Source organism: Corvus hawaiiensis, chromosome 2 (genome assembly GCF_020740725.1).
Source record: "Corvus hawaiiensis isolate bCorHaw1 chromosome 2, bCorHaw1.pri.cur, whole genome shotgun sequence".
Lineage (NCBI taxonomy): Eukaryota > Metazoa > Chordata > Aves > Passeriformes > Corvidae > Corvus > Corvus hawaiiensis.
In genome coordinates, this window is record NC_063214.1 from 91,318,122 (window position 1) to 91,342,194 (window position 24,073).

Below are 24,073 nucleotides of genomic sequence, written 5' to 3' on the forward strand. Positions count from 1 at the left end.
TACAGGAACTCGCACATTCAAAAGCCTGGTGTCAGCGGCTGGTTAACTTCTAACCTGCTGTCAGGTAGAGTCCTCGAGTTTCACTTTTGTCTGCAAGGCCTGTGGCTTAACAAGAGCCATTAAATGTGAAAAAATTCAGAAAACCTGTCCATAATAAGCAACCTGTGGCATTTATGGAAGTCTTGTAGCAATTGCATTTCTCCAGTGACCTTTGAACTATCAGTCTAAAATATTTTTGTGATAAGCTGAAGTCTAAATTCAGAATTCAGCGCAAAAATTCAAGTAAATATGATTCTGTACTAGATAATAGTTTTAAATTAATTCTATTTTTATTAGTTTGTACACATTTCATTTTTCTGAAAGTTCTAATTTTCTCTTTCCAAATCTTCAGTTGACTGCCTTAACTTCAGTATTCCATAAAGAACACGTGAGAATCTTCTGTAGCACAAAAACTTTTATTCATCTGCATGATGCAATTTATTCAGTAAACAGTTTTCCTTATCCTTCTGCTTGCTTGCTTTTATTTTATTTTTTCCAGAAAATTCTTCCAGGAGGGAATACGTCCTTTGATGTAGTTTTCCTCGCAAGAGTAGTGGGAAATGTAGAGAACACTTTATTTATTAACACTTCTAATCATGGGGTATTTACTTATCAGGTAAGAGAATTACACTCTTTCCAGAAAAGTGAAGTGTGAGTCAGCCAAAGCAGTATCTATTTTGATATGCTTAACCATCCAAGGATATTTGCACAACATTGGTGGGTTGTTGGTTTGTTTCTTTTTTTCCATCAACCCAGTTGAAGAAGTTTCCATCTCTGCTGTTTGTTGTAACATGGGTACACCATTGTAAAGATCAGTAGGGCAGTACTGTAAGCCAGATCAATGGAATTAATTTAAATTCTCCCAATACCTTTTCTTGTGTGTGTTATTTTACTGGCTCATTGTAGTGATCTAGCTCATCCTTTAGCTCTTGACTTATCTGATCCAGTGGCAAGACAATGTTATTCATTAAGCTGGCAAAAAATTACTCACTGGAGATTCAGAAAGATAATTCAGACAGATGAGAGAGACTGAAAAGTGAAAAATGAGAGAAATCTTCTTGTTGAAAGAATATGACTCTTATCATGACAATGTTTTGAAAACAACAACAAAAATGCTTCCCAATATGAATAGTTTCATAATTATATGATTAAAGGAACGTATCAGATTTCATTAACCTTTATCTGGTATCTAGTATTCCAGAGTGTCAGAAAAAAGGGTGGGTTTTTGATTTCCTGTTTTTCAGTATACATGTAAGTAAATAGTAGAAATAGCCTTTAGAGGAATATAGCCTAAATAGAGGAATAGCCTTTAGCTGCAAACTAAACCAGTTTCTTTATTTCAGAGCTTTAGTATGATACTGGTTTTAAAGGTTTGGTTACAAGTATACTATAAAATTTATCAAAAAGAGTTTTTGATGGATTGCTAAAATGGGTATGCATGTTAGGCTCTGCAACAATTGCATACAGCTACTTAAGTTTGCGTTTCTTTCTCTGAACCAGGTGTTTGGCATTGGAGTTCCGAACCCCTATCGATTGCGCCCATTTATTGGGGCACGAGTTCCTGTAAATAGCAGTTTCTCTCCTATAATAAATATACATAACCCTCACAGTGAACCTTTGCAGGTGAGCCTAAGAGAAAAATCATTAAATGCTCGTTTTTGGTATTAAACTGAAATTTTGTTTATTTTGGTACTTCTTAAAATTCTGTTTGAACTTTAGAGCTATTTGAGATCATGTCTTTCATATTATAAGATTTTTTTTTTTTCTGCTCAGATGCAAATCAGTTCTCGACATTGTAGATTATAGTCGCAGATCTCTTAATTTCCAAAACTGAGGTTTTCTGGTGAAATTTCAGTTTTTAAATGGTTGTAATTTCTGAAAAATAAAGATTTAAACTTCACTGATAATTAGGAAGAATACTGAAGCAAACAAAGCTAAACAGATCTTTTAATCCAGTGATGCCTCTTGGCTTCATTCTGTCTGGTTTGCACAGCATAAGTTGTTGTTTCAGTATACTCCAATATGTAATGTTGGAAAACATTCTTTTGTTCAGGCAGGATTGATGTCTTTACCTAACCAAATGCTGATTCTGTTAAGTGATTCACAAACTGTAAAATGCTCTAGAAAGCACATAAAATGTAGCACTAGCAAAAGGCTATATCAGCATTAAAGTGAATTTGTAAGATATTCCAGTGGTCAAATAGTCATTAAGCTATGCCATTGCACATGATATCATCTGATAACTAAGCAGGATCCCTTTAAGCCTGAGTGCTAACCTTTTCCTGTTATCCACCTCAGGTGGTAGAAATGTATTCCAGTGGAGGTGATCTCCATTTAGAGCTTCCAACAGGTCAGCAGGGAGGCACAAGAAAGCTATGGGTGAGTAGTTGTGTCTTGCAGCACTTACTGTACTTATTGGGAGTTTTTATTTTGATATGAGCTTAGGCTTTGGGGTTTTTTTACTAGCTTTGACTCTTGTCATGTAATCATTAAAATACCCCATAAAAATGGAAACAATAACAGGGTCTGTTAATGTTGTGGTAGTAGGAGTTGAATGAAAGGTTTAATTACGATAAGCCATATGTGTAGAGCTGTGCTGTTTTGAAATGCGAAGAACAAAATGATTCCCATTAGAATGACTTACACCTACCTGAGCTTTCAGTCCTGGAGGCCTGTGAGCTGGATCTAACCCACAGAAAAAGTATACATGGTTTTTTGTGTTGGCTTTTTTGTTGGTGGTGGGGTTTTTTTAACTTAGAAAGTCCTTCCTGCAAATTACTATAAATGCACACATGGGTTGAAAATGAAGCTGAACAAATTTAGGGAAGAAAAATCTATCACGGACTACTAAATAAAACAGCAGTGTGTCTAGCTGAAGTAAATCCCTAGATCATGAGTTGAGAATGGCTGGAAACTGTTCTGGAAAATACTCCTACATGCATGCCCTGCAGCTACTCCCTACTCATCATGTCTGCTGCTAGAGTCAAGGTAGTGGAATGGATGGACCCATGGTCTGGCTCATGAAATCTGATTTGAAGTAACACAAACTGATATCTTTAAGTTAAATAAAATTTAGAATAATCCCGAAGGTGTGGTTTTTGGCTCCATGCTGTATGTCACACCATTGATAATGTCCAGCTAGATACAAAACTTATTTTCCTTTTCAGTTAGAATGATTTGATTTTGTGATGACTGGTTTTTGGTCTGGGAGAGACTTCAGAGCCATTGAGCCCTAAGCTTGTCTCTTGCTCAAGTGTGTCATTACAGTCATGTGACAGTTATATTTGTTTTAAGAGGATATTTCCAAGGCAAAGTGATTTCCAAGTGAGTTGCAAAAGACAATCACAATACTTAATTCTTGTCTTTTCTGGAGAAAGTCCATTAGAATGGCAGTATTTTAGTTTTAGGTACAAAAGTTGCAAGGAAATAAGTATTAACACAGATCACAACTTTTTAAAAAATACAGTGGAAACAGATGCTGAGGGTTAGATGTTCACATGAAAATGGATTTTAAAGCATAAATGTCCTAATGTTTTGACACTGTTTTAGTCAATTTGCATTGCTTCTATAGATAGCCCCTTCCTAGCTGTCAGGAGAACTCAAGGGAGATGTTTTTCAGAGCATGTAGCTTTTCAGCTTCTCTCAGCCAGGTTGCCAGTTAAAGCCATGAGGACTTGCATGTGAAAGCTTCTGGTGTCCTGGAAGGACTAATCCTCTTGTTTCTTATATCCATCCATTTTCATACCCATTGGTATGCATTTTCATATAACTATTGGTATTTCAAAACAATAAGACAACTTGAAGAAATCAAACCAGTAGGAGGAAACACACAGGTACATCATTATATTGGTTATGTCAAGAGCTGTACTGCGGTTAGAAAAAGCTTCAAAGTAGAAGAAAATATTTGAAATATGGTGATGATACTTTGACATATGGATATGCATAATTGTATAAAATTGTTGTGATGGCAAATGCTTGAATGATTGGATGAAGCAGTCTGCATATGCAGGAGTATTTTTGTAATCACTCTTTGAAGTTACTTCAGGGATCTGACTGACTTTGGATCCCTAGTTACACATATGGAAGAGTCAGATCACATCCTTTGAAACATTAATAAATGGATGCATTATGTTGGGTCTGTGAATAAATGTGAAAACAGAACTTGAAATCTTCTTACTTTGATAATCAACAGTTTTCAAAGAATACATCTGCAGTCATTGTGCCTTAGAAAATTTCAAATCAAGGTTTTCATCTTCTAGTTAAAAACAAAAATCAAGCAACCAGCCAAAAATCCAATCCTCAAACCTTCTGTAGTATGGCAGGGAAGACAATCCAATGTTAGTATTTCAGCTGTGGTGCTGAGGTTCGTCTTGTGCTGCAGCTGTGTCCAGCTAATACAGAAAGAGTTGTCTTTCAAACCCTGAATGCCAATTAGAACTGATAGGTGTGGTACAGAAACTAAAATGTGTTTTTACTTTGTCCTGTAAATTACATGGTGACTCTCAAAACCTGGAGCTCCACAAGCTTCTGGCTACATGGAGTTGTGCACTATTTTAATTTGTGTTTAGCACTGAAACTATATGGCTTGTGTCTCCTTTGGAGAAAAAACAATTAGAATATGCAAAGTCAATATTTGCTGTTACTGTCAACATTTTTTCTGAACATCTTTTGTTTATTGCCAGATTCTGTTAATTTAGTCTGTGTTCTTACCACAAATTTAATATATAAAACTTAGAATCGTAGAATCGTTAACTTAATCAAATGGGACACGAAAGTTCTCTTGCATATACCTATTTCTAATCAGTGTCATATTAGATGATTACAACTATCCTTTATGAATTTAATGGTAATTTTAGTTCTATGAAGCCTGTCTCTTCCTGCTGTTGTAGCTTTTTCTCTTAACACAGTTATACCCAATGCTTCTATTGTAATTATTTGGTGTGACAGCTTTTTTTGTAATTACTGTGCTCTCATAGATATGCTTTGATTATTTATCAGGAAATACCTCCCTATGAAACAAAAGGAGTGATGAGAGCCAGCTTTTCTTCAAGAGAAGCAGATAATCATACAGCCTTCATTAGAATAAAAACAAATGCCTCAGACAACACAGAATTTATTATTCTCCCTGTTGAAGTAGAAGTTACAACAGGTTTGTGAAAGAGTGGTTGAGGTTTTGTTGATTTTTGGGTTTGTTTTGTGTTTTGGTTGGGGTTTTTTTCAGTTATTCAAGTTAATTCTTAGTATAATAAGAACATTGTAACTTTTTCTTTTTTCTTTTTTGTTTTTAAGCACCAGGAATCTATTCATCAACAGAAATGCTAGATTTTGGTACACTAAGAACACAAGGTAAACCATTCTTCAGTTCTCCAAGTATTTATCAGGAATAGGGTGGGGAGGGGAAAGCCCAGTTACCTTTGTACTCTTCAGGGTTGCTTGTGGAATGATGCTTGTAAAAAGACAGATAACAACAGCAGGTTACAACAGTGCACAGATGTGGGAGTACTTGGGGTGTGTACAAGCAAGCAGTAGTTTGCGCACCAGGTTGTAAGTCCAATAGTAACATTAGTGTTACACAGTTGCACATGGCATAGTCTGAAAAGCATTTCGGTTCACTTAGTTTGTGAACTTGTTTTGAAAGATTGCTTCACATCTGGGTAAGTTTTAATGATTTTCGGACACAGCGAAAAGTGAAGGTGTGCAGACTTGATCAAATGTTTTATGATAGGATCTTTTTTTAATTGCCACTTACACATTTGTGCTTAACATTTTATGCTTACATTAATATTATTTAGTGATAAAAATATATATATCAGAAAATAATAAAACTGGAGGTATTTTTTTTGAAACTGTAAGAGGGATTTATTGCTGAAGAAAAATGGTGTATTTTTTTCAACCAAAAAAAGATAGCTTCTGAAGAACTTTTCCTTGCAACTTCCTTAACATGTAAAGATTTTCAAGTAAGAGTAATTTCTTCTGAACATGGGTGCACCTGACAAAGTCATTCATTGTGGTATTTTTAGTCTGTTCACTTCTTAATGTGTAGAAATATGAGTGGTAAGCTGAAGCATGTAATACATACTAATACACAAAATTGCAGTTTGTGTCAGATTCTTCGGACTACCTATTTTGACTGTTCTGTCATGTTAGTATAACTTTTTAACACAGAACAGTGGAGTTACAGAAGAAGCCAGCTAGTGTAAATTACTTTGTATAAGATTCACATGTTAAAGTAGCCTAATAGACAGGTGTGGTTTTTGTTCTTTAACAGATCTGCCAAAAATTTTGAATCTGCATTTATTAAATTCAGGAACAAAAGATGTGCCAATTACAGTAAGTTTTATTTTCTTTCAATTTGAAACTTTCTACTTGGATTTACTTTTTCTCATAAAAATTGATCATTCACAGGTTCACCATGTAGTGTTCAGAATTAGAAGCTAGGTTATGTGTGACTGAAAATGTAACTTAATAGTAGAGCAAGTAAATGTGATGCGTGGTAAAATTAATTTGCTTCATAGCCTTCTTTGAATGCTCTGAACAGCATTTTTAGGCTGCAATATCTGAACCTTTGTAAACTTTTATACTTGAGGACTGTAATTCATGTTCAGTGAGTGGGAGAGGAATACAGAGTCTGTGAGATTCTTTGTCCTCATCATACACACATCACATTTACACATCAGTGTAAAAAGCGGTTGCCCAACATAATTTTTTGAGATAAGCAAATAGTAGCTTTCAAGAGCTGACTGTAAACTGACCCTTGTTTTCTTGAGCTTATCTTCTTTGTTGCTTGAAATATGAAAAGAACTCAAACACTTTAGGGCCCTTAGCAGTAAGACCACTGCTGCTGAATGTGAAGTGCAGCCAGCTTCAGAATTCTAGCATTTGGATTTTCTACTTTCCATTTTTATTACAGAATTTTGGCTCTAGTCTGGTAGTCCGCCCTTGTTCATTCATACTTTTTCCTGTGTGATTTTTCTCATTGCCCACTATTTTTCTCACTTCTTCCTTCTCCCCTTCCTGTCTTCCTTCTTTTCCAGATTTAGTTGTGTAGCTAGCTATACCTTGTCCCAGTGCACTTCAAAAAGTGTTGAAGTGTTGAAAAGAAACCAGAGGAGCCAGAAGAATGACTGAAGGATTGGCAAAGGTTCCTTACTGAGATCTTGGAGAGCAGTTCTGTGTTTATAAAGCTTGAAGCTGTAACTATGAGGAACAGTGTTTTAGTAGTAGAGATCTGCAAAACTTTAGGATACTGGAAACTGAGGCTAGATGAATTTAAAGTAGAAACAGGACACATTTTTAGTGATGAAGATAAGTTTTCACAGTGACAATAGTCCATTGCAGTACTTGCTAAGCTGTTATTCACTAATAATTTTTAAGTCAAGAGAAACTTACGGTATACTGCAAACAAGAGAAACTTACAGTATAGCGCAAGAAGATTTTAATTCATTGAGGTCCTAATGCTTATTGCATTAATGAGATCAGGTGATCCTATAGGAATCATGGCTTTGTAAGTTATAGCACAACTTCCATAGAGGGCTTTGAAAACCAAAAAGACCTGTATATGATTTTTGCATTGAGAGGGTTGGTAAATTCATTAAATTATTTTCCAGCTATATTTGACAGCATGCTTGTCTTCTTAGATTTTACAGTTTTTCCTTTTTTTAAAATTTATTTTTTAAAGTGTGTAGTATACTTGCTGAGTACAATGCAGATAACCATATTTTCAGACCATCAGTATCACTTCTAATACCTGGTAGTGTAGAGCCTAACTCACACTCCTCCATTTAAAAAAACCCCAAGCCTATCCATTTTTTTAAAAAATCTGTGGTCTTCAGACTATGGGCTGTAAACCATAAATATCGATCTAATGGAAGGCCGTCACTTGATAACCATTATACACATCATGACAAAGCTTTTCCAGATAAATTATTTTTTTATTGTGTATCAAAGCAGTTAATTTGATATTTTTAAAGCCTTTGGGAGTCACTTTTGCAATGAAAAAGCTACCACACAGGTTCAGACATGGTCCGTTTTTCAGTGTATCACATGGCACATCAAGTCAGTTGTTCTTTTCATTAAGGGACTCTGTGAATTTCTGCTGCTGTACCAATTAAGGAATTTAAAAGTGGTAATCAAGAGTAAAAAAATTTTGGAGGGAACTTGGTGAATAGCTTACTTCTAGGAAAGCTTGACAAATAGACTTCTGACCCTTGAGAGCTAGGGTTTAAAAGTAGTGAGACAGAGCTGTGTGACAAATTTCATCTTAATGTCAGAAGAAAAGGCCAGGGCTATATTTAGCATATGTTTAAGCTGGGTACTGGAGGAGCTAAATATCTTCAGGTCATCAGTGTGTGAGAGACCACTAATACTGTTGCCAGAGTTGTAGCTGTTCTGCCTTCAAGTACTTAGTCATGCTGTGGTCCAACAAATTGGTTGTGGAAAATAAGAGCAAGTCACTTTCTTTTTTGAGTTTTTAAACTCCTTGTAATATCGCCCTCATTTTGTAGGGTTTGTTCCATTATTAAGGAGGATAATGCTTATTTCGTGACTGGATGAACTAGTCATGCTGCAACAATTAAGCCATTCTGTCAAAAATCTGGTAAATGTAGATTGTTGAACACTTTCGTTTATCCCTTCTCTATAATGAAAACTTTGTGTTTCCTTAAGGCACTTTGGGCCTATTTGACTGCCAAAAGCAAAGGGACACTTCAAAACTTGAGGTCGTGACCATATTTGATGCATGAAGAACCAGGAACTTCAGAACAGCCTTAGTGAAGCTGAATTGTATCAGTTCGAAAACAAAAGTGTTTTGTATAAGGAAGTATTTAGTTCTGTCCCAACTTTAGAATAGGGGTTAATTTCTCGTAGCAGTCTGCAAGAAATAGTTTACTTCTGTGTTACGTTTTCATCCGCACGTTTGAGTACATGTGTCTTGAAATTATCAAAGATTACAATTCAGTAGTAGTTTATTCCATGGCTGTTCTGGATGGTTCTTTATGGAGAAAGTGAGCTTTAGGTAGTTAGGGGTTTCTCTGTTTATACAGAAGGCCAACAAATTACTGACAGTTGTGTCTGTAAAAGCTAGTAAAACGGTACAGTAGTGGTTCTGACACTAACGGAACTATCCTAAAACTGCTACCTGTAGCCACAGGGCTTTTTTGTCTTTGTTAGGTGGGCAAGACAAAACTAGGTTCAGGAGCCTTCTGACTGGTAGACAATTACAGCTGAACATGTGCCAGTCTTTCAACCCGTACTCTTTAGTTTATTGGAATACATGTAGTCTGAGAGTCCTGAAACCTTCAAAGTCTTTCTCAAGAACTCCTGCAAAAGCACAAAGTTTTAGCCCCCCTTTGTGTCCTTTAGAACATTTAAGGTCTTAATTTTTCTGCAGTTACGCTAAATATTGAGTGTGTCTTTACAGAGCGGGGTCAGGAATCTTGAGTGGGGCCATGTGTTACTGAAGCATGTCTATTTAAAATTATTTTTCCCTACAAAAGTTGCTGTTAGATTAATTTTCTGAGAAAATTGGTAGTATTATGTTCTTGATTAAACTTTTATGTACTTCCAGGATCTGTCCATGTTTGATGATTTTTAATGCATATTTCAGGACAGGTTTTACTTGAACTTTAATGAAATAGGTTGAAATTTGAGGAAAGTGAAGTTGAAAGGATTCTTAAGGATGTTTGTTTTTTCTTTAGTTGTCTTAATTCTGTATTTCCCTTTATAGTATGTAATCAAGCAACAGATGAAAAATGTGCGTCATGTAGTTCAGAAATTTTCAACAAAACAGTGTAAATTCCTTCCTTAACTAAATTCACCAGTTGTAGACATTTTGAGTAAATACTTGTAGGTTTGTTGCACTTGTGGTTTAAGAGATGCATCTCTGTAACCTGCCATTTTTCTGGCAACAGGCTGTCCTTCTGAATATTTCCAGTTTGATTTACTAAATGAAATCAGCATTATTTCAGACCAGTAATTAAAGGAAGCATTTTTCATGAAAAGAGCTTCTAAAAATGGTTGTCCTCTCTGTTATGCAAAAGTTGTGAACTTTATCACAGCTTTGGTTTCATCTGCTTTAAGAGGGTTTTTTTTAAGGATATGTCAGGATTTCAGTTTTGTAGTGTGGATTTCATCAGAAGAAAATTGAGATAGTTATTAATTGACTTATGAAGAGAAATACCAAATATCTGCCCCCATGTTTGCAGACATGATGGTGGACAAAGGTCAATGCTATAAATCCAAGATACAAAACTTCTGGTTGAGTTAACTGCGCTTATTCGTTAGCTGCAAGACTAGTGCTGCTTGTTCCTGCTAAGGATCATGGGGTCTGCAGAACTTAGTTATTTATGCACACTTTTATGGCTTTAATTTACAATCAAGGACAGCTTGGCTTGGGAGGACTGTAATTGGTTTGTACCGCTAGCTGTCTGCCTTGCTCCTCCCTGACCAAGAAAGGCTCAGCTGCTTATCAAGCAGGTGCTAAACCTCTGCAGCCCAGCAGAAGGTAAGGCAGCACTCATTTCAGTTTCAGTAATACAGCATCCTGTAATTTGCTGTGGCTTAACGGCTGCTACATGAGCAGCTGAGCTGTTCTTAAAGCAAGAGAAGACAGCTGGGGAGGAAGAATCATGGCAGCCATCCTAATTTTAAGCAAAACAAGAGTAAGAGCTTTTAAATGCTTCATGCCCAGTTTCTCTGTGGAATCTAGATAGAGAGCTTGCTAGCAATCTTTATAGTCTTCAGATGACGTGGAATCCCTTATCCTGCGGCATGGTACTATGAGTACCTCTACAAATCAGCTCTGGCTAATAACTGACACAATAGCTCATTTACCGTTTCCATTTAGTTTAAAACAGTAATCCTCAGATGAAAAAAGTGACCTTGTAAAGTGTTAGTGTAGAAAAAGTGTCATTGCAGATCTACAAAATGTTTCTCTATACAGCTAGTTGTTTTTTTCTCTGCAGACTTAGCATGGGATTGGAAACAAGGGAGATATCTGCATCCTCTCTGGTAGTTTCACAACTCAGTCAACAGCTTTGTTAATGAGTGTACCAGGAACAAATAGCCTAGCTATTGTAACCCTGCAGCATTAAGAATAAAAATTAAATCTTAATTTAAATAAGGTTTGTTTTCTATTTTATTAATATTTTCTGGCCATACTGTCACTTAATTCAACATCCCCAAGGAGAACTCACTGTTACCCACTTTCTTGTATATTGACTGAGTAATTTGTAGGACCTGAAAAAAAATTCTAAAACCACTTGTAATGCTGCTTTGTCATGGGAAAGACAGACCTGTAAGAGCTTGGCCAAAACTAGTTGCAGTTGTATCACTATGAAAGACACATGAAGGCTTCACAGCATGTTAGCAATGATAAATTTACAGGTGCTTCTTATTTTGATTGTTTGCAGAGTGTTAGACCTACACCACAGAACGAAGCTATAACAGTACATTTCAAGCCCGTTACGTTAAAAGCCTCTGAAAGTAAATATACCAAAGTTGCAAGTATTAGCTTTGATGGTAAGTACCACTCCTCTCTTCTTATAACTTGTCAAGTGCTTCTGAAAACTTACTGAAGTTTCATTGATTATTTTCACTCTCTTAACAAAATGCTATTTATAATTTTGAGAAGGAAATGGAATTTTCCTACCCGGAAAAGGCTTATAGTTCTTCTGAACTTTAGTTATTTCTGAAAGGATTGTCTTTGTTCATGATCAGCAAGTATCTTAGACTGGTAAATACAGATGAGAAGAGAAGGTATTATTGATTTTTCTAATAAACATAGCAGTATTCTTATGTTAAGGCACTGATTATTTAAATGTATTTTTATTTTAAACAGACATTTTAAACAGGGTGCTGAGACATCTTGTTTAAACTGTAATTCTGCCAGGAAAGGTTGGGCCGAGTGATCCTTGAGGTCTGCTTCCAACCTGGTATTCTATGATTTTTCTCCTATATAGTGTGACTTTAAATACTATGCTGACACTTTGCAGAAAGGCGCCTCTGTTTTTATAGAGATTTTAATCAACTGTTAGAATGGTGGTAACTACTCAGATGTTACTGCTTTAAGATGGTAGTTGGTGCTGTAACTCTTTCTGCCTGGATTGCTTAAAAATGGAATCTTATAGATGCAATGCTTGTGGTAGACATAATTTTAGAAGTAGCATGGATAAAGAGGAGAGGATTGATTTTTATTATCATTTATGGATTAGCACTTTAGAAATTTATTAGCTCATGGTTTGTAAGACAAGCGAAGTATGTTTTAGCTTATAAATTCTGAAATAGATAAATTCTGTCAACTTGAGGTGATAATATATTCAGATTTTGAAGCTGGTGGGAATTGTTATATGAGGACCTACTGGCTAATGTATGGTGCATCTTAGAAGGAATGGTGGTTCCTGGGAAAAATACCCAGTTAAGCTGCTTAATGTGTTTAAGAAATTGACTTGACAAATTCTTATCAGTGAAGCAACCAGCCCTAAATATTTGCAATGTCAGCTGTCCTAATTACATGCAGGGGCTTTGGGGGCTTGGTGGTTTCTCTTAATTAGTATTTGAATCCCCTTGATTTTTTTGGCACTACTGCTACCCAGCTAACATCGCTTGTTCTGTGATCTTGGAGCAGACCTGTGAGCATCACTCTTGGTGCTTGTGTAGTTTGGGTTCTTACATGGATTCTACTTCTATTTTTGTCTTTCATTTCTTCATTATTAAGAAGTTGTTATGTTTCTGGTCCAAAGTTCCTTTCAACTGGTAGCTCTTAGTGAGGGGACCCAGCAATCTCAGGCTTCTATTCTGTTGGGGAGGGATATATATATAGGGTTAGGGGAGGTATATATATCTGTATAGTCCATACTCTTAGTGGGCAGTTCAGTTCATCTGGGGTCCAAATTATCTTCTGGACATGTTCAAGTTATTTATATGACAGAAACAATCAGGCTTCCCCATTGTAGATAAGCTTGCTAAATCAGGCAGGTCATCTAACTGTTGTTAAATGGGAAGAATTCAGAATTGGGATCTCGTTTCATAGACTTTACACCATGTCAGTTTGCTTATTGAAATTAAATTTCCTTAAACTCCACTTTTTTCCTTCCATGGTAATTAATTTGTGGGCTAGCTCTGTGGTTTTATTCTTCCATTCATTCTAGTCTAGTTTAATGGATCAATTTTTGTCAGCTTTAACAAACTTCCTATGTTCTTGTGTGTACAGCATCAAAAGCTAAAAAAGCATCACAGTCTTCTGGGAAAATAACTGTTAAAGCAAAAGAGAAGAGCTATTCCAAACTTGAAATACCGTATCAAGCAGAAGTGTTGGATGGGTAAGCTTCCAGTAACTGAACATAGCTCAAAAACTAAATGCTCTAAATTAGAAGGGAATATTCCTGTTTTTAAACAAATGGAGGAGGCAGGTAGTCTTAGCCATTCATAAGTTGGTTTCAAGGCTTGAGTTAAAATTGTCCTTAGTGAGTTGTTTTTCGGAGCAGCTGAAGACTGCAGATGAGACATTGGAAATATTTCTGGTTTTGCATTTGCTGTTCTACTTCTATATGAAATACAGGTAGAGAAAATACTTCTAGTTTTAAGCAAAATTTTGGAAGAACTCTGTGTTCCTTGGGTTTTGTTACTTATTTACAAAGTATGGCTAAGTTGACTTTAAAAACATTTTTGAATGAGGTGCTGCTTTATCAACACAACTGGCAGAGTATTTTGAAGGCAAACAAACTAAACCTTACCTATCAGAATTTTTGTGCTGCAGGTGCGTGATTTGGTTAATAAGAAATATGCATGTTTTGCAAATTGTCTCAATACTTCAACACTTCCTTTTAGTCCTCCTATTATTCTGATTTGCATGTTTTCTTATCTTATTTGATTTACTTAGTTATTAATGTCCCTGTAGTGCTAATAATATAGTTTCAGCATGCAGTGGGGTATGTACCTTTTCTGCTGTTTGATGAATTCTAGTCTATGTGTAAGGAAAATACTTTGAGGACAATCTTTATTTTCTTTACACTGTTTTCTTTTAATAGATATTTAGGATTTGATCATGCTGCCACACTCTTTCACATCCGTGACAGTGCTGCTGATTCTGTGGAAAGACTGATCTATCTATCAAACACGTTCAGTTTCGCAGTCCTTATACATGATGTTGTGTTACCAGAAGAAGCAAAACCAATGTTTAAAGTAAGTCCCATTTCAGTGAATGCTTTTACCTAGTAGTAAATGCTTAAATGTGATGCACTTTGTTCAATTGTAACCTTGGTCTTCATTGTTCACTGATCTAGGTCCAGAACTTCAGTAAACCAGTCTTAATTCCACCTAATGAATCCAGATACATTTTTACACTTAATTTTATGCCTTCCACATCATCTGTTCACATAGATAACAATATTCTACTTATCACCAATGCTTCTAAATTTCACCTACCTGTCCGAGCATACACAGGATTTCTAGATGTAAGTATTTTTTTTCCATTTCTCTTTTTTTTTTTTTATCTTCTGTCTCATTAGAGGCAGACTTCATAGGACTCTTTAATTCTTTATTCTACTTTTGTGTCTGCTGAAAAATTTTTTTGTTCCCTTTAAAAGCTTTAGTTTTACATAGGAAATTTAGTTGTGTTAAAGTTACTAATGCATTTTTTTATGAGCATAGAGTTTGAGCACACTTTATATTTCACTTATGCTAAAATACTTTTATCAATCTTTCTAGTACTTTGTACTGTCTCCAAAAACTGAAGAGCGATTTATAGATTTTGGCATATTGAGTGCAACAGAAGCTACCAGCATTTTATTTGCAGTCATCAACAGCAATCCAATAGAGGTAAGGATGCATTATTTTTAGTTTATCTTTTAAAAAAATTACATCAGTGTGGTTGCTGAAAACAGTACCTTTTGTTCTTTTTAAGCTGGCTATAAAAAGTTGGCTTATTATAGGAGATGGCTTGGCTGTAGAACTTCTAACAACTGAAAAGGGAAACAGAACAACAATAATTGCAAACCACCATGAACTACAAAATGCTACTGCTTCTGATCAGTCTTCAGTAAGTAATCCTTTGAATCCATTGCTCGAAGCTAGATTTAGGAGGGGAGAAAAGAGACAAACCTCTGCAACTTCTTTCAGTTTCATTTTGGCAGAGGAGAGATAAGAATTCTGAATTTTTGTCTGAACTTGAGTATGATAAAGCATATAGACTTCCTAAATTTATTCTAAGGAGCAGCATTGTATTCAAATTGCTGTTTATGACGTTTACCCTTTCAAAATCTAACCAATCTCCATACCCTCAGATGATGCTCATCATAAATCTGGGATGAGTGGGAATTCATCACCACAAGGAATAGATAATTTTTGTGTTAGTCACTTATCTATGAGAATTTTTTGTTTATCACTGACAGAGGTTTTAAATGATTTTGAGTCTGTTCTTAGTGAGGTTTCGTTTTGTTTAATGGAATACACTGGTGATTTTTTCTACCATTTACAGGTGATCCTAGCATCAGGCTATTATGCAGTGTTCAGAGTAAGTCTAATAGCAAAGGAACTTGAAGGAATTCATGATGGAGCTGTACAAATCACAACAGATTATGAGGTATATTTATTGTATAATAAATGGGTGTTGCCCAAAAGATATGTTCAGTCTTTAAGTGTTGTATTAGTGGACAGACTGTAGCATGAGGGAGAAGTTGAGGTTGGAAGGGAACTCTGGAGGTCAGGTTATCTTTGCAAGTTAACCCTGCATCATACAACAGTAGTGCTAATTATGCTTCTATTATGATTTTCATCCGCCTTTCAGAAATATCCATTTAAATCTGACCTAATGCTTTGCAGTTTGGGTTCTTCAGTGACATGACACATCCTGAAAGCATCAATGCATGGATCTTGGGGCGTATCATGTGCTGACAATGTGCTTCTCCATACATTATCAGTTACTGAAACTGAGCTGTAATATCAGACTTTTTTGTCAAAACGCAATGTGAAAGCTGTTTTGGAGAGTCATAGAATCATTAAGATTTGAAGAGACAAGATACCACCATGCCCTCTAAACCATACTGCAGTTTGCCACAATTTGCTGGCAGCTGATGAAACAGAATCCTTACACTGTATTAGGGGAGGGAACAGCCAGTTGCCTCAACTTCATGTGCCTTATTTTTGCAGGAGACAGTCTAATGAATAATGTGATCGGTATTTAATATCTTTGTGTGATATATGGAAAAAAACCTCAAATGGGACTCTCTGCTTATGAAGTCAGGAAATCATGTCACTGATTGCATGGTTCTCATGGTGCTACAGAAAATGGGGAATTCCTATTTCTGCCAGTTGTCAGAGATTTTAAGCTTTTTTGTAATGTATCCACACATGTATGTGACCCTTCAGTTACGGATTCTGAAGCATTTAATTTTCTTGCCTGTTACAAGTTATTCTACTCATATTGGTACTTGAATCTCATTGACATCCCTTCCACACTACTTTATGGGTGTGTCTTGAGGTATTACAATGACACCTTACGATGTTTTGAGAAGTTAGGTATATCTTTTTCCCTCATTTACTTTAAAGATGTTACCCTCCTGTTTTCCAACAAAGTAAGCCCCATTCAAATGACACCTATATAATACCCCATTGGGGAGCTTATGTTTTCAGTATGCTTTTCTGTTCCTTGTAGAATAGAACTGAGGATGGCTGAGTGAAGGAGAGCTTCCTGACAGTATGGAGTGACTGTTCAGAATATGATGATGGGTTGAAATCTTAATTCATGTCTCCATGTTTTAAATGTCTGTATAATCCTAGAGTACATTAATTGTAGAATTTCAGGGTTTTGTTATTCTATGCAATTTAAAAGTGGAAGAGACATTTAAAGGCTGGAAATGTAAGAGGTTTTTTTCTAAATTTTTCTTGGGGTTTTTTTTTTGTCCAGATTTTAACTATACCAGTGAAGGCTGTGATTGCTGTAGGCTCGTTGACCTGCTCCCCAAAACATGTTTTTCTTCCACCTTCTTTTCCGGTAAGAGAGTTGGGGAGGATTAAATGTTTACTTGCTGTGTTTTTCCTTCATATGCCCTTTTCAAGGGAGACCACTGTCCTGAGTTCTGTGTCAAATTGCTGGAGAGATTGTGCTACTGAACTGTTATGATCAGTTTGTCATTATTTTGGGGGATGTTTGGAGTTTTTCTGCCACGTGTTCCAAGCATGAGTTGTCCCTACATCTCCTCAATAGCCCACTTGAATGGGATCTTGGAATACTCATGTAATGGAATAGATCTTATCAGAGAAAGATAGGTTAGTGAGCAGGACTTCACTGAGTGTTTGCTGCAATTGCCACTAATTCCATCTTCCTTCTGATCTCCTGTGTCACAAATTCTTCTGAAGTCTTTTGCTACTCTTGAGGTCAAACTGTCATGGCTACAGTTGCAAAGATAACTAGTTGTTTTTTATCTTTAAGATCTGGTTGGTCTTTTTTTTTTTACTATAGAGCCTCACCATTATATGGATACTTACTACACTGAGTACCACACCTAGAACTTCCTTATGAACTGCTTCATAAGCTTTTGATAAGCTAAAATAGCTTAAAGATCCACTTCCCTTGCTTTCACTGGAGATAAAGCAGTTTCTATATTCTGTATCTGAATCTATTAGAAATTATTATTATTACTATTATGAAGAAGAAGAATTCCTGTGAAGAATGCCCCTTTTGAGTGCCACGTTCAAATATTTTGTTCCATGTTGGACCTTAAAGTAGTAATATTTTTTTAATCTCCTTTGAGTTTGCTTTAGCTGAAATGGCTAAAGAACTTCTCAGTAATTCATAGTAATAAGCTCACAGTCTTTGTCAGCTTGATTTTTGGGGGGGCTCTGTCTTGTTTGTTTGTTGTTTGTGGCTTTTTGTTTTGGCTTTGCAGTTTTGGTGGGGGGTTTTTGTTTGTTTGGATTTGGGGAGTTTTGTTTGGTTGGTTTGTTTGCTTCTGCTTTACTTTGTTTAGGCAGATACTACTTCTTGTAGCATCTGTGTTTCTCAGGCATAGCTTCCTTGATGTCATTATTCTTTCCCTTCCCCAGATTGTTGTGATTTTTATTGTCTTCATGCTTCTTCTAGTAATGTTTTCAGACAATTTTTCATTCAGGGGACCTTTGGCCTCCTGAATTTTGTTTGGGAGTATAGATTAAGATACAATTATCACCTTTGACAAGATTATAGGCTATTTACTGTGTTCAAGCCCCAAGTTTTTCAGAGCAGTCAGCTTCACTTACTACTTCCATTAGTTGATCACTTAGCTCTTCTTGTATTTGAGAATATTAACAACAGACTTACTTTTACTTTTTCTTGGATTCATTTCAAACTAAACTCATGCTCACTGAATTCATGCTACTCTTGCATTTAGTTCTTCTGTAATGCCTCTATTACTTATGAAAATAAGTCTAAAATAGCATCAGTTCTTTTTGTTTCAGTGTTTGGTAGAGAAACTTGACAGTTACACCATCCAGGAATAACTAGGTGCTACTATTTTAGTAACACATGCTTTTCAGTTCATACTTAGGATGTAATTCTCCTGCAGCTGCCTGGTTGCCAGAGCTGTCTGTCTGTTTATAATTTTAGCGTATTTGTACCTAAGTGTGATTTCTGGTATTCTGTTGAAGGTTGTTGGCAATACACTGACAGTGTATACAAACCTTGTAAAGGTCAGTGTCTTGATTTAAACAAATCTTAGCTGTGTTGACTTCTGCTTCATAGTGTCATCTTTACCTCACAGTGCCACCTCTCAATTCTTCCCTGATCAAAGCTCATCTTTGAGGACCTCTATGCTGAATGGCATTGTTCTGTTTCTATTATTACTGATGAACAATTTTTTTTCCCATTGTCTGTTGTTTCATGTCTAAATGCTATGTGAAGGTCTTAGTAAAATACTATTTATTTGTTGTAGACGCTTTAACAAACCTGTGTCTTGTCCAGTTGATGACTGTTTGTTACTCATAGGAATCCACAGATGAAGCTCTGACATACCTTCTATTCAGTTTAACAGGACTGTATCATTAAGGATTTATTCTTGTAGTTTCTTTCCCTCTGCAATTACTACTATTGACACTGTTGCAATATGTGACTGTTTCCTGAGGCCACAGTCAAATTTTGAACCTGCAAAAGACCTCGCCCATGTCTCCACTTAAATTTAGAGAATTTTTTTTTGAAGTCTAAAGTATTGATTTAAGGGGAACAAGAAAAACGTTCATTAAAAGATAGTCTTGGGTATTTATATTTGCTCATACTGATTTTTTTGCTCATACTGAAGTCTCACCGCCAGTCCTGAGTTGCACTTTTCTTCTGCTTTTGTTTTTATTAATTGTTTCCTCTATACATGTCAGAGTTGGGTGTTGAGGTAAGGTGTGAAACATGAGCACAGAATCATTGATTTACAACTGAGGGCAGGGGTAAAGCTTGAGCATTGTAAGGATTTTGATCATGACAATTAAAATGCATTTTCTATGCTTAAAAGATAAAATAATGTTTGACTCAGAAAAGGAGGCAGGGTTTAAGGGTGTGGGGAAAAAACTTCCTGTTTTCTTCTTAAATGTAGTTTTGGTGTCTTAATTGCATTTGGGAGCAGGAAGGAGGTTTTTAAATGGCCTCCGTCACCTGTAGTGTTTGTAATCTTAGCTTCCCTTTACTCTTCCTTTTAGATTATTTCTAATTAATAGCAACTAATTACTATTTCTAATTGCTAGCAGTGATCTCTTATGAAAATATTGTTTCCCTTTAGTAATAGGAGGCTCAGAAAACTGAACTTTTCTCTTGCCTCTCCTCTTCTGATACTTCTTTTATCATGATTTGATTAAGGAGAGCTGTTATCCTAGCTCTTCCAAGATACTTCACGTGTTCTTAATTTTCAAAGAAGGATGAACTGTGTTTGAAAGCAGATGAAGGAAAGAATACAACTTCACAGAAACTTACTATCTTGAAGTGTTGCAAATGGCATTTCTTTAAGATAGTGTAATTAAAAATCTCAGTTTAGCATTTCAGCAGTGCTGTGGTCTTTGCCAGCCTGCATAAATAGATACATATGCTAGGAAAAAATGCATATCCTGCAGACTTACTTCCTTTTATTTTTTTAGGGGAAAGTAGTTCACCAGAGCCTGAGCATTATGAACTCCTTTTCTCAGAAGGTGAAAATACAACACATACGGTCCCTGTCAGAAGACGTAAGGTTTTATTATAAGAGGCTAAGAAGTAATAAAGAAGATTTAGAGCCAGGAAAAAAATCAAAGGTTTGTTTATGCCTTATTTCTAAATCTTTTTAAGTTATCTTTTCTTTATAGCATATGTTAAGTTTCTGTGTTCAAGAGAAATCTTCTTTCTTTTTTCTTTGGTCATCAGATTTACTGTGCTGGTTAACTGATCAGCTCTTACATGTTTTGCAGATTGCAAATATTTATTTTGATCCTGGTTTACAATGTGGAGATCATTGTTATGTAGGATTGCCCTTTCTATCTAAATGTAAGTAATGTTCAACTTTATAATGAAAATCATTTAAAATAAGTTTTCTACTTAAGTAATGATTTTACGTGGAGATTTTTAAAACCACAGTATTTGTTACAGCGGAATCTAAAGTTCAGCACAGCACAGCAATGCAAGAAGATTCATGGGATTCTGACTGGGATTTGCATGAGAATTTATTCAGAGAATGGACAGAAATAAAAGAGAATGCAAGCCATAGGTAAGTATTTTATTCCTGTTGTTTGCTCAGGCCTTAAATCAGTAATAATTCTGTGATATGTGTGCTCTTATTGAATACAAAGCTTCTTAAAAGCTGTGCTCTTTGAGAGGGGGCTGAGAAGGAATTGCTTGGCCTACTCTGCAAAACCTTTAAAGAGAGCATTCTAAAAGTTAAAAACAGTAATAATTTCCTCAAATTAAAGAAAACACTGAAAGTTACTATTCACTGAGTTGCTGGAGTTCTTGAAAGGATTGTAACAGCAAGGCAGTCTCTACTCTACAAAAATCTCCAAAAACAGATTATAGTGTTTGTTCAGTATCCCTGCTTAAGCTGTTTTAAAATAGTATCCTCAATATTGCTTTTAACATTTCATAAGGTTTTCTGTTGTTACCATACCAGGATTATTGCATTTCAGTGAATTACAAAAATTTTCTTATATTTTACCTTGAGATGATCAATGGTCGCTACTTAATATTTAGAAAAAGTCAAACTCTGTAGACTGCTACATACCTTTTACATCTGCCTTCTCACACATAAAGTTGGTTTAATCTCCAGGAGACACGAGTTAACATTAACAGCAAGTGTGTGTCTTTTGTGTTGATAGCATCCAGGTTACCCTTTCAAAACAGTTATGTGAAGAAACAAAATGTCTGTATGCAACCAAATAGTATAACAAAAGCATTCCCCCTTTATCACTTCTGTGTTATAATGGTGATATATTAATAACTCCGGAGAAAATTTGATCTAAACAGAATCCTCTATTTAGCCACACCAGTAACTTTCAAGAATGTCCTATCCCCTACAGTAAGAGAACAGTAAAGGAGAATGCTACTAAACATTAGTTCTGAATAAGCAGTAGTTCTAGCTTGAATATACAATGCTTTAATATTATTTGTTATTATATATTCTAGAGTATTTAATACTTTTAAAGAGAGTTAAAATTACCCAGCTGTCCAAGGCATCATTCAGGGAAAGGACAGATAACTTCTGAAAACAGAGGGGTTGTGACTTGCACATTTGGAGTCTCTCCAAAATACTTCTCTGCGTTTGAAGTCTAGTATTTTGTCTGTTTTGCTGACTGGAGAACTCAATACTGTTAGTGTTGTTTCAGTTCATGCTGGAGAGCCTGTAGGAAAATGGAACCCAAATCTGGTGTGGAGGTTGGTTAATAGCAAAGAACTTCATTCACCGATGGAAATAGTGGCTAGCACCAAGTGGGACTTGTTCAGATTTGCTTTAGGTTTATTAGATAGGTGTGCAGGCACACAGTCTGTGTACCCATTGCAGTTAGAGTAGATGTACTGATTTACTGTACATGTGCAGGCAAAATCCATTTTCTGGATTGTGGATGCTATATTGGAGTTTTTCCCTTTCTACTGTTTGTACCTTTTCAAATTATCAAATATATTTTGGGTTATTTTTCTTAGTGATCTGAATCTCAGTTACACTCTCAAAATTTGTTCCTGCAAAATGTAAAAGTAAGTTTTATAACTGTTCCTCCAGACTGAATGCTGTATTTGAAGTAGACACAGATCTTCAGAAGGATGTCCAGTTGAAAATTACAGCAGAAATGTCCTGGCCTTCCATCCTTAGTTCACCACGCCATCTAAACTTCCCTCTAACCAACACAAACAGCTCATCAGTAAGTTCTTTTTGTGATAATACCATTTTAACAGGTGTTTCTGATTGCATTAATGGTAATGTAAACTTCTAAAAAATTGTCTTTCTGAATAGGAAGAAGAAATTTTTCTAGAAAATCCAGCTGATGTTCCTGTGTATATTCAGTTTCTTCCAGTAGCTCTGTATTCTAACCCATCCACTTTCGTTGACAAGCTGTTAGAACGGTAAGTGGTGTTGTGGAATCCTTGGGGTGTTCTCACTCGGTGGAAGAAATGCATTTTACATGGAATGAATGTGTGATATGGCAGTTGTGTTGGTGGTTAGTGTTGGTCACCTGTAGAATTTGAATTCTATTGCCGTTGAACACACATCTGTATTTTTTACTGAGCTAAAATGTGTTTACATTACTTCCTTAACTTGATGTAAGGGGGGGGGAAATAAGAAAAAATCAAGTTAGGCTTTCAGCTGTGTGTTGGGCTACCATAGGTACTTGATTTGTGCTCAAATCCATAAATACAAGTGTGTACTGTATATACCTGTGAGACCTGTGAGAAAGAAAAAATTGCAATTTCATTTCAGGTTTAATTTGAGTAGACCAGCTAATTTCAATCAGAGGACTCTAGAGTTCCAGGTCTTCAGAAATTGTGTAAGTATTTCAGTACATTCTTGGTAATTTTAAATTCAGGTATTTTAATGTTTTAATAATAGTTCAGCCATACATGCCTTCAAGTTTAGGTATTAGTATGGAAAATGGGATATCTATTGGATATCAGGAAATTGGGAAAAGAAATATTTCTTTAAATGTGACTAATGAAGTGTCACTTTTTCTATATACTTACATCATAATACAGCTGTTGAAGTTAGAGGAAGACTGCATTTACTCATTCTCTTACTGACAGGATTATTTTCCTCAGCATAGTGGTTACTAGTTCTAAAATTAGGAACGAATTTATTTTTCCATTGCTTTGTTGGTTCTTTTAAGTGATTTGAGTATTGTGGACTATTTTTAAGCGTGTGCTTTTTCATATAGAGCATGCCACATCCTAAGCACTTCTTTTTCTATCTGACTTTTCCCCTTCATTTGCAGTTTGTTTTAGATTAACATTTGATGCTTGTTCAGTGTCTGATGACAAATGGCAAACTTAGCAAAATACACTTTTTTGTGCAGTTGTTCTATTTTGTTTGCTTAACAGTGGAAAATTCTGAGAAAAAAATATTCCATAATGGTTTGATGCTAATTTAGTGTTTGAAATATATATGCAAGAACTTCTGATACCTTTCTTCCACTAGCACTTTATGAATCTACATGGGTGAAGTTTACCTCAGTTCTGTTCTGTTATTCTCTCTGTGTTGTTCTGCTTCTCCATTAACATAAGCAGTTTACTAATAAGTAGGGAAATTTTTGTGCTATCAGAGTTTCTGGTTGAAAAAACAGAATATGTCATTGAGTAGTATCCTTTGTTTACGACAAGACCACTTTTCTAGCTAAAATAATACCATTTCTATCAAATACATGTAAAAATGTCCTATTTTTTAAAGCATTGCTTTGTTTTCCCCACCCTCTTAAGGTCCAACCACTACAGACGACTGTGGGACTTACAAAGGGCCTGGCTCATCATTTCATTTTAAGTCTAATATTAAAACCTGGTGAGAGAAAGTCTGTCAAAGTAAAGTTCTCTCCAGTTCTTAATAAAACTGTTTCATCATTGATTGTTATCAGGTAAGAG

The 24,073-nt window shown here is 35.6% G+C and overlaps 1 protein-coding gene across 2 annotated transcripts in view; it reads left to right on the forward strand.

Annotated features, from left to right (window-relative positions):
• Positions 1-24,073, forward strand: part of TMEM131 (transmembrane protein 131) — a 93,951-nt gene that overhangs the window by 48,382 nt on the left and 21,496 nt on the right. For both annotated transcript variants that reach the window (XM_048325157.1, XM_048325168.1), the window contains exons 6-26: positions 539-655; positions 1,540-1,662; positions 2,338-2,418; positions 5,038-5,188; positions 5,329-5,385; positions 6,308-6,369; positions 11,448-11,556; positions 13,247-13,355; positions 14,064-14,217; positions 14,319-14,489; positions 14,743-14,853; positions 14,939-15,073; positions 15,512-15,616; positions 16,940-17,026; positions 20,125-20,277; positions 20,431-20,506; positions 20,609-20,726; positions 22,230-22,368; positions 22,461-22,570; positions 22,926-22,992; positions 23,915-24,066. In XM_048325157.1, coding sequence (XP_048181114.1) covers positions 539-655; positions 1,540-1,662; positions 2,338-2,418; positions 5,038-5,188; positions 5,329-5,385; positions 6,308-6,369; positions 11,448-11,556; positions 13,247-13,355; positions 14,064-14,217; positions 14,319-14,489; positions 14,743-14,853; positions 14,939-15,073; positions 15,512-15,616; positions 16,940-17,026; positions 20,125-20,277; positions 20,431-20,506; positions 20,609-20,726; positions 22,230-22,368; positions 22,461-22,570; positions 22,926-22,992; positions 23,915-24,066 — 2,387 coding nt within the window. The remainder of the gene's footprint in view (positions 1-538; positions 656-1,539; positions 1,663-2,337; positions 2,419-5,037; positions 5,189-5,328; positions 5,386-6,307; positions 6,370-11,447; positions 11,557-13,246; positions 13,356-14,063; positions 14,218-14,318; positions 14,490-14,742; positions 14,854-14,938; positions 15,074-15,511; positions 15,617-16,939; positions 17,027-20,124; positions 20,278-20,430; positions 20,507-20,608; positions 20,727-22,229; positions 22,369-22,460; positions 22,571-22,925; positions 22,993-23,914; positions 24,067-24,073) is intronic.